At 42.7% G+C, this 21,718-nt stretch overlaps 1 protein-coding gene across 8 annotated transcripts in view; it reads left to right on the top strand.

Moving 5' to 3' along the window:
• Positions 1-21,718, top strand: part of NHSL1 (NHS like 1) — a 174,720-nt gene that overhangs the window by 116,495 nt on the left and 36,507 nt on the right. For all 8 annotated transcript variants that reach the window (XM_054279245.1, XM_054279244.1, XM_054279243.1 and 5 more), the window contains exon 2: positions 9,632-9,784. In XM_054279245.1, the coding sequence (XP_054135220.1) occupies positions 9,632-9,784 (153 nt within the window). The remainder of the gene's footprint in view (positions 1-9,631; positions 9,785-21,718) is intronic.

Here is a 21,718-nt window from a genome sequence, read left to right as displayed (position 1 = left end):
ACATTGTGATTTCTGTTGTTTGCCTGTTGCCCACACATACTTATTTATAGAAACCGTTACCACAATACTAAAATACACAATAGACTAGTCTCAGTAGTGCTTCCTGAAGATGCTTGGTGGCAAGGCACCTTTAGCACTTTAGCATCACTTAAACTGTTAGATGCATTTTGCTAGCTACTCAAAGAAGCACAACTATTATTCAGTAATTAGTGCTGATCCACCATGGCATGTAATGCGGTTTGGGCCTCTAGATTGTGTATGATTAATAACAGATCTCTGAAACTTTTAATCAAACCAATGCTAATAAAAGCTTATGTTGGTATTCACATTAAATATTTTGAAAGTTCAACTGCTTAACAGTATTAGTCCTTTCATTTGGTTTTATTGAGGATTTCTGATAAGAAGATGCTGACCACACAAATACAATCTTAAAAATAATTTTTGAAATCTTTTGGTGTTTGATCACATCTGAGGTGCATATGCCCATGGTCAGCCAAAGACAATCTCTGGAGATTCTGTGTTACAGATTTTGGTGCAGTTGTTTCTTTACATGTTGCTGAATCCAGCAGTAATTATTATTAGCTCACTGTTACAGGAACTCCATGCCTTACTTTAGTATGGAGACTTTTATTTCAGGGCAGATTGTGTCTTTAATTGGAACACACCTGGGTTTTTAGATTTTGTCAGAAATCTTAGGAGCAACAGCAAATGTCCATTTATTAGTTGTGAGCCTTTACTTTTACTCATCATTTTAGTATTGTGTTGTGCAGATAACATTTTTGAGGTAAAATTTTTGAAAGTTGCTAATGAACAAAACTTTTTTTCCAGTTGCTGTGGAAGGCAGTAAATGGGTGCTTGATGCTTGATTTTAGCATGAGCAGTTGTCTGATTCCATGCAGGTTGGTATTTTCCAAGGAGCTTAACTTTTCTCATTTATAGGTTGTAATAGTTCTTAGGAAAGTAGAGAATGTACAGGCCTAATTTTAAGAGAGTATGCCTCCAAGCTTAAATGAGACCCACCCAGAATTTATTGAGTCAGCAAAAAGCCAAGAAAAGGGAAGAATTTGTAACCCTTTATACTAAAGGGATAATCCATTTATAAATAAAAGCATGCCAAAGAGCAGTGTTGGGCAGGGAGGCCAAGATAGGCTACAAAAATTCTTTCCTGTGACCTTTAAGTAAGTGGAATGAGTGAGGAGCATGTCCCCTTCAGAAAACCCATAAGGAGAATGCAGACTGAGATTAGTTGGAGATGTCTGTTGGATATTAGTGTGGATGCCCAAGAACACAGCTGCCAAAGATGGAATTACTGGGAGATTGTTTGGGACAGAAGTTCAGAAATGGAATTTTTGCTGTCTGGTTTTGTTGGTTTTGCTCCTTGTCCTATAGGATGATTCGAATGAGAAGACTTGCAAGCTTCTCTGCCTGGTATTTTTTCCGTCACTAAATCAGAAGAGAATTATTTTCACTGTTATGCATTATTAGGGCAAGTAAGAGTCACGATTTTGTAGACTAATTTACTTGCCCCAGCCAGTTTTGATCAGTTCTTTAGGATAAGCCATAGCACAGGTGCATTTGGTATTTAAATTGAGAATATGTCCTGGTAACATCCTGAAAGGGTATTATTCCCTGGGGAATGAGAGAAGTTCTCATCAAGTTGCCTTAACTGGGGCCATAGGAAAAAGGTTTGTGCCCTGCAATTTAAAACAAAACAAAATTGCACATTCACAAAACGTTTTCTGTTCTCTTGAGTGCCATTACTGTGTGGGGAGATGCTCTAACCAAAAGAAACTGCTGCTTTGTCTGCAGCCCTGCCCAAATGCTGCCTTTTCTTTCTGCCGATGTGTTTGCATGATAGAGGATCCTGTGGAAAGATGTTTTGAATTGTTAAAGGAATGAATTAGCTTTATTGTGCTGTGACCTAAATAGGATCATCAGATCAATCAGTCTGCTGCTTTTCTGTCCTCTCTGGCTTAGGTTGTGTTGCTTCTCCTTCTCATCTTGCTCCCTCTTCCCTGTGCCCCCGCCGGGCAGCCCCTTTCCCAGAGCCTGCAGGCATAATCCTTTATGATCTTGGATAAAGGAGGGCACAGCCGGGTACCCTCTTTTCCAGCAATATCTGCCCCCTAATAGCCTGCACAGGCCCAGGCTCAGCCCTGGCCCCCCTGCCCCTGCACTGGGGCACGGGGTCCTTCTTGGTGTGCTGTTGTGGTGGCTTTAGGAGAAAATACTTTTTCTTCTTTGTTCCTGTTTCCTGTGCATTCTTCTCCTCCTCTTCCTCCTGATCGCAGGTTTAATGGATTGTAATTTCCCAGTAGCCGGGGCAGGATCGCGCTTCCCCAGGGCTGAGGTTGCCTTGAAAGGGGCCATTGTGAGCGAGGGGAGCCGAGACTCGAGGGCCGTGAATGCGGTGCCGCCTGGGACGGCCTTTGTGGAGGGAGCACTTTTGTTCTCCTGAAAGATGCCGGGAGAAGGCCAGCCGGGATGGCATCTCAGGGAGGGAGAAACCCGTTCTGACCATATTACTGACTCCTGTGCTCTGCAAGGAGTCCATTTAGGCACCAGCAAATGGTTAACAGCATGGGTGAAGGTGGCCAGAACAGGCACAAAGCTTGGGTGTGAGTTTTGAAAATACCTGAGGCATTTGGCCTTTCTGCTGTTTCTTTATGACAGAAGTCTCACTTAGAAGTAAAAGTGCACATTTCAAAGCTGGGTGGTCTTGGTCTGAGGCAGGCAGGAGCCTTGTGGCCTGCAGGAAGGAGTTTAATGGCCCTCCTCAGTTTCAGGCTTGCCCCGCAGATGCCTTGGTGCTCTGTGCAGCCTGGGGAGGGGGTGTCCATAGCTGCCCCCCTCTGGACGCCGCAGCTGCTCAGAGTGGGTGGCTGGCGGCGGCAGGGAGCAATCCCGAGCATGTCCTACACAGACACATTCCTGCAGACCTGCTGGAACAACTGCCCTTCAGCAGCTTCTTCCCTGCGAGCTGCTGTAGGATGGCGCAGTGGAAACTTATTTACAGCGACCGAGTGACGTGTCTGTAAAAGCAAAGGCATCGATTTAATTGTTTTGAGTACATCTGCTTGCCAGCGTTTCCACTTTCCCTTTTGAGCATTGAACAGAGACTCACTGGAAGAGCTCTCACAATGCCGTTAGTACCCAGCTCAGTTGCACAGTTTTACTATTTCTTTCCTCTTAAAATGTCATAAATGCTACAGAGTTGTTTAATGGAGGATTTTTCCATTGTCCAGATGAAGCTGTTAAGGCTTGCAACTTGAAGTTTAGGTTTTGAGATGATGGTACATTTTAGCAGTTTGATGCATCATTCCGTTAATGAACTTGATATATCATGTGTTGGGTTTACCTCTCCTTCATGAAAATAAAGTGATTAAATTTGTTTTCATTTGTGGGAGGGAGATGGAAAGCATTGCTTTAGCTACTCTTATGTTTTATTTGTTTAAAAAACTTAAGTACTTCCTAAATTCTGTACTGCGCGTATGTGCATGGGCTGGTGATTAGGAAGAGAATGCTGATTCTCAGTGATTCCAGTGTCCCTGTGGACAGCTGCCCCTGGGGCTGCTGCCCCGCAGCTGCTCTGGCTGTGGTTACGAATGACCCAAGAATGTCACTTTTCAACATTTGCCTTTTTAGAAAGCTTCAGCTTTTTCAGTGGATTTTGTGCACTGGTGCTAAGGCTCAGGGCACTGAGTTGTGAATGGGGGCTAGACACAAGAGTCCCTCTCCCCCAGGGGCTGGCTGGAAATATTTCCGTGGAAGCTGAATATCTCCAGATTGTTTCACTGGCGCCGAGGTTTTATGCTGCTGTGAATGTGGAGGGGTGGCTGTCCCAGATGGCTGTCGTGGAGCAGGTCAGCTGGAAAGCCCCTCTAAAGAGGGGACGGCGCAGGGAGGGGAGTGAAGGAATGGCTACAGCAGCGTTTCAGGCATGCCACATGCAAGCAGCCACTCTTCTTTACTTCTCTTCTGCATGTATGTGGCCTCTACTAGAAAATTAGAATCAGTTTAACCACTCAGGGATTAAAAACTATTATAGTTGGACTAAAAAAAGCATTTTGCTAATGAGTTCATTGCACAGTTGTGATTTTGAGGATGTTGTTTGACACTGCAACTTGTGCCTCTCGGTTTCTTTGCTCTAGTCCCTGACTTTTTAGGAAGATTCTTCTGAGCCAGACTTTGTGACCAGTTCCATCCAAAGTGAAGTGAAAATTAACATTTACTGAACATCTTCTCCATGTTTTCTGTGTTCCTTGTGATACTCCTGATTGCTCTGTATTTCTGTGATCCTTATGTGGCAGTGATTGTGATCCTTGCTTCTAAGGATGTGCTAACTCAGGCGATGGGTTAATATTAACTTGTCCAAGGTGGAGTAGCAAGTGTGTCACAGAGCAAGGTCTCCCCAGTCTGCTACTTGTCTCTGAGTCATTTGCATGTAAAGAACTGATATCAGTGTGCACACCTACTGCTCATGCTGGGTTTATCTAGCTTTAACAAGCTTTTAAATTTTACTCTGTCAAGTTAATTTTAGGTGGGGTTTTTTGTTCTTGTTGTTTGGTGGGGATTCTTGTGAGTTTGTCTGCTGGATTGGCAGTGTTTGAGGCTGAAGTCCTTTATTTGTTTGCGTAGTGGCTACAATATAAATTTTCTCAAACTGCCCCATCTTTTCCTTCTCTTTTCAGTGTAGGGGAGCTAAGTGCAGAGGAGTGCAGGCATTTCATGCTTTGAGCTCTCAGAGAATTGCTATTAGATGAGAGTTTCTTGAGAAATGAAAAGCCTTTACAAAAAGCTGGGTTGAGACAATGTGATGAATGTTATGGAAATCAGTGGGTTTGTCTCAGGTGGAGAAGAGGTTTTGTTTGTTGTTGGACTAGTGCAGAGTCTCAGAGGTGCAGATAGGAGTAGCCAGAGGGTGTTTTCTTTGGGGTAGTCCCTCATGATAGCCATTTTTGATGTCTGACCTCTTTAACAGCATGACCTGAGGGTAGGTGGAAGCAAGGTCGGGGTGGGGAGGGGAATGAAAGGCAGACATCAATTAAGGTATTGTTTGTTGCTGGGTTTGAATGTCTGCCTCCGTGCTGAGATCCGGGGCAGAGGACAGTGGTCAAGTGCTTGTTCTAAGGCAGGAGAAATGCTCCAGGGTGGGTTGAGGACCCAGTAACAAAAAGCACACTGCACTTGGCACACATTGTAGCCCGGGGTGAAATGAAAAGGATTCCAAGCCGCCCAAAGTACCCAGGATCATGTTGATGATTCACAGTGGCTTGACCATGAAAAGATAACAAAGTCTTGCTTCCGAGGGCTTTATGGAACCTCTGAGGTTCCATAAAGACCTTTGGAAGAGACTGTCTCACTTCAGCAGCCCAGACTCCATCATTTTATGCTTGAAACTCTCCCTGTGCTCCACTTCCTACGTGCTAAGGAACTGGCAGGTGTAGGAGGAGGGACTTCCTTCATCCTAAAAAAGATCGACACCATGCTGGAAAAGGACTCACCATCTCCTTGGTTTGCCTTCAGATGGCAATGTAGCTGGAGTTAGAAATGGAATCACTCCGAATTCACTTTCAGTGTGTGTCCAGCAAGCATGCATTTTATGGTTTGTGGATGGCAAATGTCTGACAGGGGTATTACTATATATTTATTTCAAGACCAGCACTAAATAGTTACTTTGTTATCAGAGTTCCATATCAGAGTCATTTTTTGTGTACAGTACTTGATGGAAATCAATGCAAAAAGCAGAGATGCCTTTCCTGCCATTGCTACCATGGCACCATGGTCTTCTGTCCCTTTGGCAGAGCTGAGCCAGTCAAAATGCCTCTTGGACCAGCAGCTGCTGGAGAGACCTACTGCTCATGGTAGTTTTGATGTCAAGCCCATGTTGCAGTTGCAAAATCTCTGGATTTGGAAAATCCTGATAAGATGTTGATAGTAGTGTGTTCAGACAGTGATGAACTGATTTCATTTACAGTCTGTTCTTCGCTGGGTCTCAACTGTTTGGTGAAACTTAGAAGTTCCTGTGGAGCATCTGCTTTTTACATGCTGTGCTCCAGAGGCTGGAGCCTGCTGCAGCTTTGGGGTCAGCCTGAGCCCCCCGCTGCTGGCATTTCTCTTTTTCCTGAGGAAAAAAATCCTTTTCATTGTTAACTCGAGGGGGTTTCCTAAGCTTGTTTTGTGAGGGAGGGCTTGCTTCTTGAGCCTGAACATTGTGCAAAGGGCATGCCCTGCTGAGCACATTCATTTGGTGCTTAGAATTTTCTCTTTAACTTCTGCAAAATTAGAGTTCATTCCTAGGAAGGATGGCTGTGGACCTCTGTACAGACACATTTTTTTAAGACATGAGGATAAAATGCTCATCTCAAAAAGCTGGGCTGTTTCATCTCCGTGCCCAAGTTTCGTTTGATGAATAACAGAATCTCTGTTAGCCAGAAATAACTCGATTTTGTTTTCCATGTATCTGGTCTGAGATGACGCTAATAAGAATAAATTAGGAGTGCAACTGACTAAAATTCAATATGTAAAATGAGTGTGCTGATGTCTCAGGCAATGGCAGTGGCTACGGGGGGAGCAGTGGGACTGGAAGGGGAGGCAGTTCAGAGCCGAGGCTGCGTGTTGCAGCCAGCTAAGGCGCAGCTCTGGATCCTTAATAAAGTGGGAGCAAGAGGGTGAAAATAAAAAAAAGGGGTGGTGGGGGGAGATGGGGGAAGGATGGGAGCGGTGGGAAAGCTGAGCATCCTGATTTGCACGAAAATGCAGCACTCATTTGCAACTGGAAGGAGGCCGGGGCCGCCGGGGAGGTGCGGCGGGAGGGGCGGGGGCAGGGGCAGGGAAGGTGCCGGGAGCTGCCGCTGCTCCGGCCTCACAGCCGGCTGGAGACACGGGATGGAGAGCAGGCACCTGCCGGCTCGGGACTTCCTGGAGCAGCCTGGCTTGGAGAGCGCGGGAAAGGAGGGGAACAAGAGCGGAGTAACTGCTGTGGACAACAAGCAAACCTTTCTCGTCCTGCGCAAAGAAGAATAACAGCTGGGGTGCTTTTTTTCTCCTGTTCTGTTTGTTGGAAGTGGCTGTTTCCAGCGAACATTCGAGGAGGAGAAACTCAGGCTAAAGAATTGTAAATTATTTCGTCTACCAGAAAGATCTAGACATATTTAAAGTGATTCCAGGACAAAAAAAGAGGCAGAGGGGAGAAACGTGGAGAAGAGAAATTTGGTGTGCAGAGTTTGAACAGGTTCAAGTCTGGCAATCACCTTTCTGCAACTCCTCCTTTCTATGGGATTTCAACTTCAGGATCGCAGTTCAGCACCTTGAAAATGGTGGTTTTCATCAACACAAAACTTAAATCTTTCATGAAACTTTTCAAGAGAAAGAGTAAGTATAGTTCTGTGTGCTCACTGAGCTTTCAGGAGGCAGCCCAGTTCTGAAGGAAAGTGCGGGTCCCGTCGGCTTCACTTCTCCTTCCCGCAGCCTCCTTTTAAACTTTTCTCACTCTTTTAATCGTTTATCGTTGTGGAGTGAATGGAGGCAGCCTTGTGAGGGTCTTTGGGACCTCTGCTTTGGGACACAGTGGCTTTGTAAGTGCTTTGTCACGGTGATACTGAAGGAGCCAAAGTTCTCGGTGTGCAATGGGCAGCTCGGTGACCAGGCAGGGTGTGCCGGTATGTGCTGGTGTCCTCATGGTTTGTCAGACATCCGTCTCTGCTTATGCAGCTATCGGCTTGTATCACTGAGGTATCTGGGTAAAGTTTGTTCTGAGCCAGCGTTTGTCTTTAAAGATGTTCTGGTTTCAGGGTGGCTTTTAAAATCATGTTGATCTTCCTTTAAGTCATGAAGGACAGACAAATCACACTAGAGAGAGAGGTTGGCAAATGTGCACACCACTTCTCTTGACTAGTTTTGATGACCATTATCGATCCTGACGAGCAATAAACCTTAATTTTGCTGTGGCAGGGCTGCAGCCAGACGGTGGGCTTGGCGGCAGGTGTTCCCCTCCTCCTCTTCCTCCTCCAGCCTTACCCACTCCCCACCCGCCGGTTCAGCCGGGGAATGGCGTGGGCGTCTTTCACTGCCTTTAAGTGTCGCGTTTTCTGTTAGATGGGGGTGATTGATGCTCTAACCAGGTAGGTGATGACTTCTCCGTTTTTTGTAGTTTAGGTTTCACCGCTGGTGAACAAGAACGGGGAGAGTGGGCACGGGCTGAATGTGTACCTGCCGTGTTCCAATCAGTATGTCTTGGGAGAAGGGGGTGGGATGCAGGACCAGGGCACAGACATGAGGATACCCGTTTTCAGACATTTCGAGGTCTGAAACTACGAGGGGAAGCAGTTAAGAACCTCCCCCTCCACCTCAAGTCCTTTTAGGAAAGAACAGGCATTGAGCATTAGGCTGTAGCTGTTTTGAAGTGAGAGGCATAGCTTATTTTCCTTATGAATCCCAGTTGTTTCCATCTGAAATGATCCCAGCAGATGCACAGTAATGTTAAGGAAAGGGTAATTTTTCAGATGACAGGAGGCTGTTGCATCCTTTTTGCTTCTCAGTTTTCCATACCACCTCTGCTACCACAAGGGCATCAGACAAACCACAAAGTGATGCCCCAGGCAGTGCAGCAGCAAAGGGGGCATAGGGGAGATGCAGAGCTCACAGCCAGGCTGGGGGCAATGGAGCTGTGGCAGCAGGGCAGGTGCTTGGAAGGCAGCACATCTGTAGTGGCTTTTTCTGCTTTGGAGAGCTAAAAAGCAAGGATGTGCAGCATGCTGACTGAAGGCCAAAGGGTGCCTGGGGGATCATAAAATATGACCCTCACCTGCCCTTTTTCTGTTTACAGCAGGGTAGAGGGATAAGGCTATTCAACTGCTTAAGTTTTTATTGATGATAAACTTGAAACAAAATGCAGTGGCTCTCTCTTGGGAAGCATAAATGATAAACAAATCTTGGCAGTGTGTGCTTTGGCTGTTTCATTGCTAGATTTTCTGACCTTGAACAAGGTCTGTGTTTTATTTTCATGTTTGTATTGAGTGCAAAGAGGTGGCCAGAGATAGCCCTCTTCGGTGCTGTTGTGCTCTGAGCTGTATTTGTCCATAGAGTTGCTTTTGTTTATATCTGCTTTCCACTCAGGACAAAGGAACATAGCAAATTTATTTGCTTCATTGGAATCTTGTTTCTGGTGTGAGGAAGCAGGAGGTCAGACAAGGTTGTTTCCCAATAAAAATGAAGTTGTTGTCATCTTTCATGAAGGCTGTCATATTCCCAGGGGCACCTTTGAGCCAAGCTATTCTGCACTGCACAGCACCTGCCATGATCAGGGAGTGGAAAACTGATTCCTTTTTGAAGAGTGGGAGCTAGAGGGGGGGAAAACAGAGTTTCAAGTTCAGAGTGAATAAAACAGCAAGTATAAAAATGAGAAGAGCGAAAGGTGTTTCCTACAGAACTAATTTTTAGACTAGAAATTTAAGGAAGGGTTTTTTAACTGTCATGGAAATGAGGTTCTAAGGAGTATTCTGATGGCTCTGTGGTGGCAAACATTGCTTCTTTCATTTTTAGATGATGTGGGGCAAACTTACATATGGGATTTCATGATAGAGCTATCTGCAATAACATCTCATTTTCTTATTATTGTGTCTCTCTGCAGCTGTTTCCAACCTAGATGAAGAGAGTAGATGGACTGTGCACTACACTGCTCCGTGGCACCAGCAGGAAAATGTCTTCCTACCCTCCTCAAGACCACCTTGTGTGGAGGACCTGCACAGACAAGCCAAGCTGAACCTCAAGTCAGTGCTGAGAGGTAAGACACTGCTACTGACACAGACACGTCCTAAAACAACAGTACTTTTTGCCAGTCTTTGCAAACATATCCAGATTGCAGGCTTTGCAAGAATTACTTGTTTTTCTGTATCACATGTAGAACATTAGTGGTGTTTTCCTCTCAAATGAGGGGACAGGGGAAAATTACTTTGCTGTGAGGACCATAAGTAAATGTGTTATCTGACAGAGCACTCTAAAACAGAAAAGTGTCTCTTGGCCTATCTGTTTAGTCTTTGGAGTGTTTCCAAAATGATACCTTCAATTTCACTAAGTCCTGAATTAGTCCATTTGTGAAGAAAAAATACATCAGAGGTGTTTCATTTGGTGATTTCTTTTGTTGTTGCACAGTGTCGTTTCCAGGGTTGTGGCTGCTTGTGAGAAGCTGGAAAAGGTGCTGAGGGCAGAAAAGGGAAATGGGGAACAGGGCACTCACAAGGACTCCTCCAGTAATAAAAATGCTTGTTTGCAGAAGTGTTCAGCATGTTTTTAAGCCCCAGTTTTTACCCACAGTACCTTTGCTGGGGCTGTACCTATACAGTCTGTCTGCAAGGCATTGTGTTGTGTCAGTGCAGCCATAAGAACAAAGACGTGCAGCCACCAAGGAGGCCTGCAGAATGCCTGTTCCTGGGCCAGACATAAAGTTTAAAATAACAGTATAATGTTCATGTTCTGGAAACGGTTAACCTGGATTTTTCTTTTACACTGGCTGTTTAACAAAGGGGGTTACCCTGCAAAGAGCCAACTTGTTCAAGTCCCTTTTTGTTTCAACAGGAACTGCGGGTACTTGATACCTTGCAAAGTTAACCTGATTTAAAAGAATATTGTATTTTTTTGTTTGATTAACCTGACATTTCTGCTTTTTAGACTTGAAGAAAGCTTGATTTTGTATGTCTGAATAGAGAAGTGTTTGACAGCCATATTTGAGTTCTCTTGCCATTTCCCCAGTTAATTGATTTTCACTGTCTCTTACTAGGTGCTTTTTGTTATCATTTAATAGGAAAGTCTTGACAGCCAGTGTTATTGTCTCCTGCATGGCTCAGCAGATAGCCTGTGTGCCCTCTGTACTTATTACTGGTTTAATGCATTTGTGCAGTTCCTTAGCCTTGAAACATTTATTGTTCTCTTGCAGGCATGTTTACCAGTCCATTGCAAAATGAAAATATTTATCAGTTCTTTACAAAATAAAAATATTTGCCTGCTTTAGATTAAAAAGTATACTGATGGTTGTTAGCTTTTTTTGTGAACTTTACCCACTCATTCTAATATTTTTTCCTGTTCTGTGTTTTGGACTGTTAAAAAAACCCCAAAAACCTGCACAGGCTAAAATGCACTGGTTTTCTTGAGTTTTATGAGAAATGTAACTACTGCAGTTTCATGTTCTGTTTAAACACATTTATATCTAATATATTTGTCTGAAACCAAGTAATACATGCTGCTTCCCCTTCTTACATACCTGGAGTTGTTTTGGTCTGGTGGGATTTTTCTCTGGAGGTGCAGCTCATTATAAGAAAGAAGCTATTGATTACTACTACAATTTGCTAGTTAGCTATTTGTGTTAAATATTCTGGCTTGTGTACCTGATGTAAGACCACTTGGTAATGAAGTGAGTTTCAGTTTCATGCTTTCGGGGTAGTAACTGAGAGGAGAAACTGATGATACCTTCACCAGACATCAAACTGCTGACTTAGTGAATGCAACTCTGTTATTTATGTATTTACTTATTTGTTTAACCTCAAGCTCTTTCCTTGAGCCATGTTTTGGTTTTTTCCCCTAAGTACAGTTTTAAAATAACTCCTTGCTGTTGCCTGGAACTGTCCTGAGAAGCTACAGCATGACTAGTATTAAGAGAGGCACTGAGTAAAGTTTTATCACTTTTACTGTGCTGTTGCTTTGACCAGCAGTGTGAAATCAGGAAGGCACTGGTGCCTTGGAGATTTCAGTTAAAAGTTCTGTATCCAGAGCAGAGTTTCATTCAGTGTAAAAGCACTGTCAGAATTGTGACATAATTTTGAGAACTGCTGAACTGATTTTCCACCTGTTTCTTTAGAAAAATCAAAGTTTTCTAAAGCTTCTTTAATAGGTAGAAAGGAATTATGTGACTGTAAGGCAGAAGAGCTTGAAGTAGTGTTATGAGCAGCACCATTGGGCTAGCATGGGGACTTCAGTTCTGCATGTCTTGGCCTTATGATAAAGCTTGCAGTTTGCCATCCTTGTGGTGTTTCACATTCTTTGGCTGAGGTAAACCTGGAGCAGTAGGACAGCTGTGTGTGACCTGCATGCTGTATGGGTGGTGGGGAAAGAATGACACTGGATGACAAAATGCGCTGTATTCTGTGCAGAAAGTGGGATGAATTGCCTTTGTCTCCTGAAAACAGTGACAGCAAAGGGAAACTGGAAAGAAGTAGAACTAGAGCAAATATAGTTATTGGTTTATGCTAAGTCAGAAGTTAAGCAGTAGGCCTGTACAGCAGTGGAGAAATATGAGGGCAAAGATATTTAATAGAGCCCCCCCCCCCATAAATTTTGGGGGTTATGAAATAGTTTAAAGTTTTTGAGAATAGGTCAGACAAGCACTACTCAAAAGTCATTGTGTATATTTAATCCTATCTTTAGAGGAGATTGGGAAGGAAGAAAGAACTTCTGGTGGTCCCCTTGAACCTGATAATGGAGTCAGAGGACTGAGTTAGCAACCGTTGTTCAGACCATCAAAAGACAGATTTGAAAGCTTTCCAGTCCTTTCTTGTTCACATTATGAGAGCTGATGTTGTTGGTAGACAACAGGTAGCCTTCAATCAAGCAGCTATAGCAGCTTGATTGAAGGCTATTTATTTGTTTCTACACACGTGGCTCCCCTGTAAATGGAAAAAGAAGTAGAAAACTTAGGTAACAAATAGTAATTTACATGTAGAGCACATTTAAATCGCCTGTCAAATATCAAGTGTATAAAATCTGTCAAAATAATTCTAGCAAAGTATTTCTATCAAGGTATTTTCACCCATCTAATAGTAACCAGATGGAATCCTGGCTAGCTTTTAAGACAGTGCAAGGGCAAACTGTTTGTTCTGGTACAATTTTCATAGCAAATTCTTTACAGTGTGGACCCAATAAAAAAAATCTATGGAAATAAATAAGAAGCTGTCTGTTACTTAGAATAAACTTCTAAGTACCACTTAAGAAGCGGAAGCTAATGTTGCTACTTAAATTGGTTTAAGGATAAAAAGTTAGAGATATTAAATAATTAGTATTTAAAGTGTCTTGAGAAAATTAAGTACACCGTGTGCTGATCTCTGCATACTTTTTCGGGAAGCAGTGTTGTTTTTGTATGAGGAAAAGATCTTCTTAATTAATTTTTGTGCAGCTGATTATTTTACTTTGTATATTATATATTGGTATGTCCCCTGCTTATCAACACTGTGGAAATGGATGCTATATGTGACAGTAGATGTTGCATAGGGGGAGGTATTTTAGGTTTTTACCTATGAACTAGGCTTTTATCCTTTTGAAAAGAAGAGGAAATACAGTGCTTTTCCTTTATGAAGCTACTTTCAAGTATAAGTGGTGAGATCTTTCATTCAAATATGTTCATAACTGAGGTAAAGCTATTTTAGGCATGCAGGTGCTCTGCTGCCCTCTGAAGTTTTAAAATGCAGTATTGTCGAGTAACCTGAATTAGAAAATGAAGTACCTGGAACCTGGAACGTTCACGAGGCTAGTCTGTCTATTCTTGAGACATATAACCTATATGTAACCTATATTGAAATTTAGAGTTGTTATTGACTAAAACCAATGGCTTGATATATTAAACCCAGGCTATGTTACTTCATTTTAAATGCAAGGTCTCTGTGGCTTACTGTGATGGCTTCAGCTGCACTTCAGTCATGGTACCATTGCAATTTGATTTAAATGTTTAGAAAATGATGCAGTTCTTGTGTTGTGGTGATAGATACAGTATTTCTTCTTAGTGCTTTGTTTGCATTGGATAAAGCAGACCCTCATTTTCTTTGGGGAAGGAGCCAGGACCTTGGAGTGCCTGCTGAAGCAGAAGTGAGACATACCATGCAGGATGTGTGTTTTCTTACCCTCAGGGCCAAGCTGCTCTGGCTGGCCTTTCCTGAAACCCTGTCCTATATGGCCTCTTCTTAAAGCTTTCACGGGCACTTCATGAAAGGTGTTTCCCAAAATACAGATGTTCAGATAGAAACAAAAAGGTATTAACCACTGAGGAGTCTTAATGTGAGTCTGTGCTTTGTGTCCCTGTTGTGTCCTAGGAAGTCAGGAAAACAGGAGGTGGAGACGACAGATGGGAAGGAAGAGCTGAGGCTCTGCATGGGGCCAGGATCCTCGAATCAATCCTGTTCCCTTGCTGTGTGCTCTGCTCCAAGGCTGAGGGACTACTAGACTTGGCTAGTCTCATGTTGCTAATGTCTGCTGAGTGTCTGGACTAGCCCTGAGAGTCTGGTCTGGGCAGTAGCAGAGCTTGTGGGTTTGATGTTGTTCAGAGTGGCATTGTTTAAGAAGGCTGTTATCTGGCATTGTTTCTTAAGGCAGGCTGTTGTCTGTGCTGAAGGGCCCAGTGCCACATACTGCAGTGTTCTTGGTCCATAAGGCTGAGAGGTTCAGCGGGTAGGGGAGCACTGTAAAACAGCTCCCATCCCTGCATTGACAGATCTGGCTCCTTGCGTGGTCCTGTTTGAGGAACCAGTATCTGAGCAAGTCTCTGAAGTACAGTGGCCTTCAGCTGGGAGCACAGATGGAGCAGCTGCAGTACATAGCAGTGACACAAATATGTGGCAGTAAAAGTAAATTGAGACTAATCCTCATTTTGTGGAGTGTGTTAGACTCTAAAATTGACCAGCAATAAGGCGTGAAGCATGAAGATGGGGAGGAGATGCAGCACTGTTCTAAGTGTTGCTTTATTTAACTGCTTGGGGTGTATTTTAGGTGAGCCTGTTTACCTTCTGAGCAGGTTTGTGAAATCAAGTGTGTTACAGGTGGAGGTGTAGTGTCCTAAAAGGAAAGCCTAAAGTTTAATCTGGAATGCATTGGCCTGGGATAATATTTCAAGCTATGATGAAGAGAAGGAAGAGAAAAAAGAATTCTTACCATGTACCTGAACTCTTAGTTTATGTTATTTTTGAACTATTCTAAATTCTCCCTCAAATGTGGATATATGTCAGTTGCAGTGATGGGAACCAGAGCAGGGCATGCATAGTGGAATTTCCAAGAGGCACTTCTCTTCCAGTTCTGCAATTAGCAATGTAGAGCACTTTTGATTTAAAAAAAAAAAAAGAAAAAAGAAAAAAAAAAAGTGGGGGAGTACAATCTCCACTGCTGTGTGTTGTCATTTTTTCATGAGGTGGGAGATGACAGGCATAAAGGGCAGGGATGGAATAACTGTACTGATGTTAAAGGTCGGAAGGTCGGACACAGCTAGGCTGAAATGATACCAGGCTGTTAGGAGATATCCATCTCCTGAAGAGAGTTGTGGACACTCTCTGCACTGTTGAAGTTGCAGATGAGGGCAGTGTCTTGTCACACACTTGCTGGTCCCTGCCCAGACTGCTTGTCCATTCTAGCAGATAACAAGGTGTCAGATATGTACTGAGGAAGGTGTTGCTGTGAGTAGTGGGAACAGTCCACACACTGACTTTCATACCCCTTTTCAGTCTGTAGCTGCTGAAAGTTCCTGCACAACTGCCTGTGCTTTGTGCCCTCCCCCCAGGGTAATTGTGTTGATTCAGGCTATGTACATTATATAGGGCTCGTTGTTCCAATGCCTGCGATGATTCATTTATTATCTCATCTTCTGAAGAGCTGGATTTGGCTGACTCTGGCTTCTGTTTAGCTTTGTTGGCCAAATTCAAGGAATGTATTTAAGCAGCAGTGATTGAAACACTTGATTTGTTTTCCAGAAGACATCTGGTTAGCATTGTCAAATAAAACAGGATTTAAGTAGTTAGTCATAAAGCCTCTATTATGTCTTTCTTCAAGACCCTCCAGACAGGTATGTATTTAGCCTTTGTTTTCTCAGTGCATCTGGCAGATCACTGTTCAGATGAGCAATATTAGGGTCAGACCTACTAGTCGATAATCCTCCTGAGAAGATTATGGACTTAAAATAATCTTATGTTTCATTTAAGAGCTGCAAAATAAGGAGAAACCACTTCATATTGATAATAGCTCTGGTTCAGGTTCAGAGAGATGTCAAGATGTAAACTCCCTACCAACTGGAAACCTTAATGAAGTAAAAGGCCATTAAAGGCTAGGAGTAGACCATATGTTCCTGAAAGGCCGTGGAGCTATAAAATCAAAAAATAGAAATCAACCTATTTTTCATTATTTTGGTTTCAATTGTCAAGTTACTATCAGAGCTTCTGCTCATGTATCCTGCTTTTTTTACTGTTACTGAATTAATTCACCGTACATCTGTTGATGATTTTGGCCAAGTTCCATACTCCAGCTGCCCTTTCTAATAAGGAATTTCAAAAAGGAAATACTCAAGCGAAACAAAACAGAATTTGACCAAGAGGCTGCGCTGCATGTGTGTGAAAGCTGGTCTTGTGCTGCAAAATTGAGCTACTTGGAAGCATCTAGGTGGCCTATTTTTAGGTTTAGTTTATATAGTGCAGTGCTGAGTGTAGAAACATAAAGAGTGGTTATATGTAGATTGATTGTATGATACACATGAGCAGTGAAAGCAATTCCACTGAAAGGGCTTACAGAAGATAACATTTGTTTCAAAATAATACTGGGTTTTTTCCTAAACTAGATGAATGTTTTTCTTTAGGCAGCTATACCTGACGGATTATTGAACCATTTCAGATCCATGCCTTCAGTAAAAAGAATAAATTGAAACTGTTAACTCTCTGTAGCAGGTATTTAAATACTAGGTAAAGCAACTTCCATCACAAGGAATATTGAACTTTCAGTTGATTTCCTTTTTGCTTTTCTTCCTCCTTACTCTCTTAGATTTAGGATGTTATGTGCTTGTTGCCAGCATTTGAGATGGCTTTAAATTTAAAATGTCCTAGGAGGAAAAGCAGTGAAAAATCCCTTCATATTTTCACGTTAGCTGTGTTCAGTTGTCTAAGAAACAGCAAATATCCATAAAAAACACTAGAGAAAAAGCAGGGAGTGTTATTTTAATGCAAGCATCAAAGATAGAAAAGGACGCAAATACACTGTTATACTTAAGACATCTTGTCACCACTAAATGCAGTCGTATAAGGCACTTGCAGAAATTCAAATTAACTTGAGACAAACAGTGATAATTATTTTGAGCACTCCCTAGTGACAGCTTGTTAACAAATATAATTTGCATTGGCTGTTGCATTTTGGTGCCATTAGAAAGGTTTTCTCTATCGCTAAATCATGCAGATCACCTGGGGAATTAAAGGGTGGTATTAAATGTATTTGTTTTTTTAAAGCTCCAAGAAAGAAGGGAAAGATCAACGTGTTTGCATTTACTTGACTCTGTTAACAGTATTTTGACATTTAAGAGTTCCTTTTAATATGGATCCTTCTTAAACACTTGCATCTGATTTGGACTCTTGAAAATAAATCTGTGAGATTGCTCTCCTGTAATGTTGCACTTCCATGCCGCATCCTTGTGCTGCTTTAAGTGTCTGCACAGCTGAGCCCTGAAGCTGCTTGGAAGGGTGGGATTCCCAGCCCAACTGGCCTCCAGTTACATGGCAGGACATGCTTCCCAACATTTGTGTGTGTAGGGGGGAAACAGACCTAACATAAATACATTCGTTCACTTTCAGTAATACTTCTTTGAAGTCACCATGCCACATTGTTCTCTGTCACAGTCCAACAGCCCTGTGTTAGCATTACCTTCATCCCACTGGAGCCCAAGACGTCTTTGTTTCTGGGTATCTCTGGACAGCATCTGACCTTAAAAGCTACCTGTGTGGCTGGGCATGGCTACTTATTTGTGAGAGAGAATATGCAAAATAGTCTTTTAGAAAGTCTCAGGGACCTTTCAAGTTCTTACTCATCAAGTGAGACATCTTTGAAGAAAACAACAAAGTTTTGCTGGTGATCTTTCTGTTTGTTTTGCCACTTGCCACTTTAAATGGTGCTTGTGGTAGAATTATGTTGGTACCGGTGTTCACTGTCTCTGGATTGTTCTTGGGCTTTTCTGTATGTACTGATAAAAGATACAGAAGTATCAGTATAAAACTGCATTCTGGGATAAGGGATGGGAATAATAAGGAAGTTGGCTGGGTTGGCAAAGGCTGGTACTTGCCAGAGCACCTAATTGAGCTGTTGGGCAGGAGTTTTTTCAGCTGGGTGGCAACAGTACTCCATCTGTTGAAATCCCTGACCCCTTTAACTGGGAGTCTGAACAAAATATGGTGCACTGGATATATCACAGCTGAAGTTCATGAACTTGCTTTGCAGTCAGCATTGGTTACAGTTCAGTGGTTGCACAAGTGCATCATTGCTGTGGCTTTACAACATATTTTAAAGCTTTGATATGGAAGCAGTCTCTGTGATAGTCAAAGTTCTGCAGATGATATGGGGATTTATACATTTAAAGAAAATGGGACATGATCCAAGCTGAGTGAATTTTTGGGAGGAGTGGTAGAGGCAAGCTGTCTGCTGCATATTTAGATCCAGAGACAAAAATAGGTGCTGTATTGGAGTTAAATTGAGCTGCTTTTTTTGAAGTCATGTTTAACTTGAGATATTTGTGAGAAACAAGATTGCCTTTATACAGCTGAGCTTTTATATAGCCTGTCTCATCTACACACAGAGAACTCTGCATTCTTAACCCCAGTTTACAAATGAGGGAACGATAAAGAGGCACAGAGTGAAAGGTAATAATTTCAGTTAGATTTACTAACCAAAGAAACCTTTGAACTAGGGTGTCTGTTTTAATTATAGTCCCAGGCATAATAATTCTCAACAAGCTCTTTATCTTGGAAAGTTACCTCCCTGAAATTCCCCAGCTAACTGCATAGTCGAGTGTTACCTTGGTTTTATCCATGTCTTACCACAGTGCTGTGAGCAGGCAGAGAGGCAGCCATGCCCTTTGAAGAGGTCCTGGTTCAGTGCTCAGACTGTGTGTTGGTACTTAGCCCCAGACCATGTGACAGTCCCAAACAAAGTACAACTCTGGCTTTTACAGGGGACAATCTTTTGCGTAGTGTCCTGAGAACACCATTAGGAAGCTGAGATTTAGCCTGTGCCCACCTCATCTGTAAAAAACTTAAATTTGTATCTAAATGAAAAATACTTTTAACTTGCTAAAGCACATCATCCATGGAACCCTGTTAGGTTCTCTTGCCCCTCATGAGAAGGCCTTGCAGCATTGGACCCAGCCCCAGCCATTACTGGCGTGGTGATGATGAGAGTTTTGGCTTCTCAAGTTCTTCCTTAGTTGGATTTATCCTGAGTGCCTTTCTGTGTATTCATATGCTGCAGGCAGTGTGTACATACCATTTGGACTCTGAATTTAGGAGGCACATACATGAAATTTAGATCATGCCCTGTCTGACTGCAGGAAGGAAGTCCTTGCCTGGATCTAACCCAACATGATTTGCTCAGATGCAGCAATGCCGGCTCAGAAATCCTGGTCTTCAACACCCACACCTGTCTGTCACAAGCCCACCAGATCTTAGTTGTCTCAACTCAACTGGAAAAACAAATTCAAAGTCTCTAGCAAGTAAATTAAAATTATATTTTAATTTTACTGTTACTTCCCAGTGGTGAAAGTAATTTCTTTTAAAACCAAAAATATTGATACTTTGATTATTAAAGTGCAGTGTCACCTGTAAAGTAAGAGGTAATTTTGAACAGTTTGAGTTTACAAGACAAATGTATACTGTACTGCAGTCTGTCTGGTTTTAGGTGAAATTTTGAAAAGCTACTTGTAAGACAGCGTTTGTAGTCGTGACTAGGGAGGAACATGGTTTGGGGATATTTACAGAAGACGTTAACTACAGTGTTTGAAGACTGAAAGAAAAAAGGTTTCTGGTCCTGGGGAGTAGAGTGGTTTTCCAGTGATATGTGCAGAGAATGGATAAATGTGTTTTAATATACTAGTCAGCAGATTTATTTCTCTGGTTGACGATTTAGCTGACTTGAGCAGTTAATAGCTCTCCGTAGTAAGAAAAAGAAAAAAAAAATAGAAAAATACAACATGAAAGGCTCTGCCAAGAAGTCACTCAGACTTCAGCTGAGATAGTTTTTCAAGCATTCAGATGAAGCTGTCAGCTTGTCACATGTCCCTTCTTGCTGACAAGGAGACAGCAAGAGGTGATACAAAAGTAATTGATGTGTGTGCTGGTCTTTCCCCTTTCTACATTTGTACCTGGGAGTTTTTGTTTCAGCAGCAAAGCCAGGCAGGCAGCCCATCTGCTCCTGGTCCGACTTACATGTTATTTTAATCTCTTTGTATTTTAGCAGTTAGTCTTGAGTTCCAGGTCCTGTTCTTGCATACAGGGCAAATTTAGATGTTTCTAGGATATGATTTTCCTGTCTTTTCATTGCTTGACCCCTGCAATTGGATGGGTAGTTATTCCAAACTAATTGGAGCTATTAAGGTGTCTGAATAACTTTGATGCCAAGTTTCTAAGTTTATACTAGTCAATATCATGGTACTTTAATTCTTTAACTAGTGCCTTTGCTGGTTACTAATAAATATTTTAAAATGTGGATTTTAGTTTTTTAATTTTAGCCTCTTCAATATCTGCTTGTGAGAGTGTGCCTGAGTGTGTACATGTGGATGTAGACAGCTACAGAGCTTAAGGCCTGATCCTACAATAGTCATGTGAGCATAGACTTGCTTACAGGAGTAATCAGAGTAATCCCATTAGGGATAATTTAATGAGTGATGGGTGCACTTTCCGGCCTGAGACGTGAAGGACTGGTCCAGGATGGTGGCATAAATCTGTGGCTCTGTGCTCTTGCTGGGGCTTTGCCTTAGGGAGAGGTCTCGGGCTCAGACGGGCTCTAGCCATGGAAGCCAGCACCTGGAGGCTTTTCTCCCTGCAGACAGATACATATGGGGCACACTAACACTGACAGGCAAAATAATTGTTTTAGGAAGAGGCTTGTTATAAATAACACTTTTGCACAGTTCATTTACAATAAAAAAAATACAAAGCACAACTTCTGAAAAGAACTGAATCCATTTCGCTCTGACCAGTTCTGCTTCTGACAGGGTAATGCATTTTCCTTCATAAAAACTTCAAGATATGGCAACAAATTTTATGGCTAGGAAGCTCAGCAGGTACCAAACGTTACCCAGGTTGGTTAAAGGAGAGGAGAAGAGCCTGTGCATCCGGTCCCCTCCAGGCAAACCCAGCCTTCCATCTGTCGTGGCACGGTGTGGCGTGTAGGTCTGACAAGGTAAACGTTAATCCTGCTTTACCATGGTAATTCCATGTCAGACGAATTACTGAGGTATCAGTGCTGTGCCTTCTGTTCACTCCCGTGATTGTGCCTCAAATTGTCATGCGAGAGTATGATTTCAGTTGTTGGAAAAGCAGGAAATTGCCTCTGTGTTTGAGACTTGTGTGTGTTGCCAACTCAGGGGCACATGAGTTCCTTGTATGTAATAGAGAGAGCTGGGCTGAGAGGCCTCAGAGGTAATTTCATACCGTTGGCCTGACAGTCTGTCACAAAGGCCGTGAGCTTTTATATGGGGAGGTGGAGTTATTCACAACAGTGCTGAATTCTGTGCCATGGCTCAAAGCTCTGGTGCAGAATTGCAAATGGCTGGTTGAGCCTTTGCTCTCGGTTTGCTGCTGCAGGTACCTGCCTGTTCCCCAGCTTATTTAGCAGGAGGGAAGAGAGCAGAGATGAGTGATGCACAGGACATGTCCCCAGCATGCTTCTGTCTGATGCCAAGATTTGACAAAGGCTGCAATACTGCAATCCTAAGGAAATATATGAGTAT

This window comes from Melozone crissalis, unplaced genomic scaffold, assembly GCF_028551555.1.
Source record: "Melozone crissalis strain CALT ecotype California unplaced genomic scaffold, PUWL_Pcris_2 ptg000027l_1, whole genome shotgun sequence".
Lineage (NCBI taxonomy): Eukaryota > Metazoa > Chordata > Aves > Passeriformes > Passerellidae > Melozone > Melozone crissalis.
This window is presented reverse-complemented; position numbering and strand designations above follow the sequence as displayed.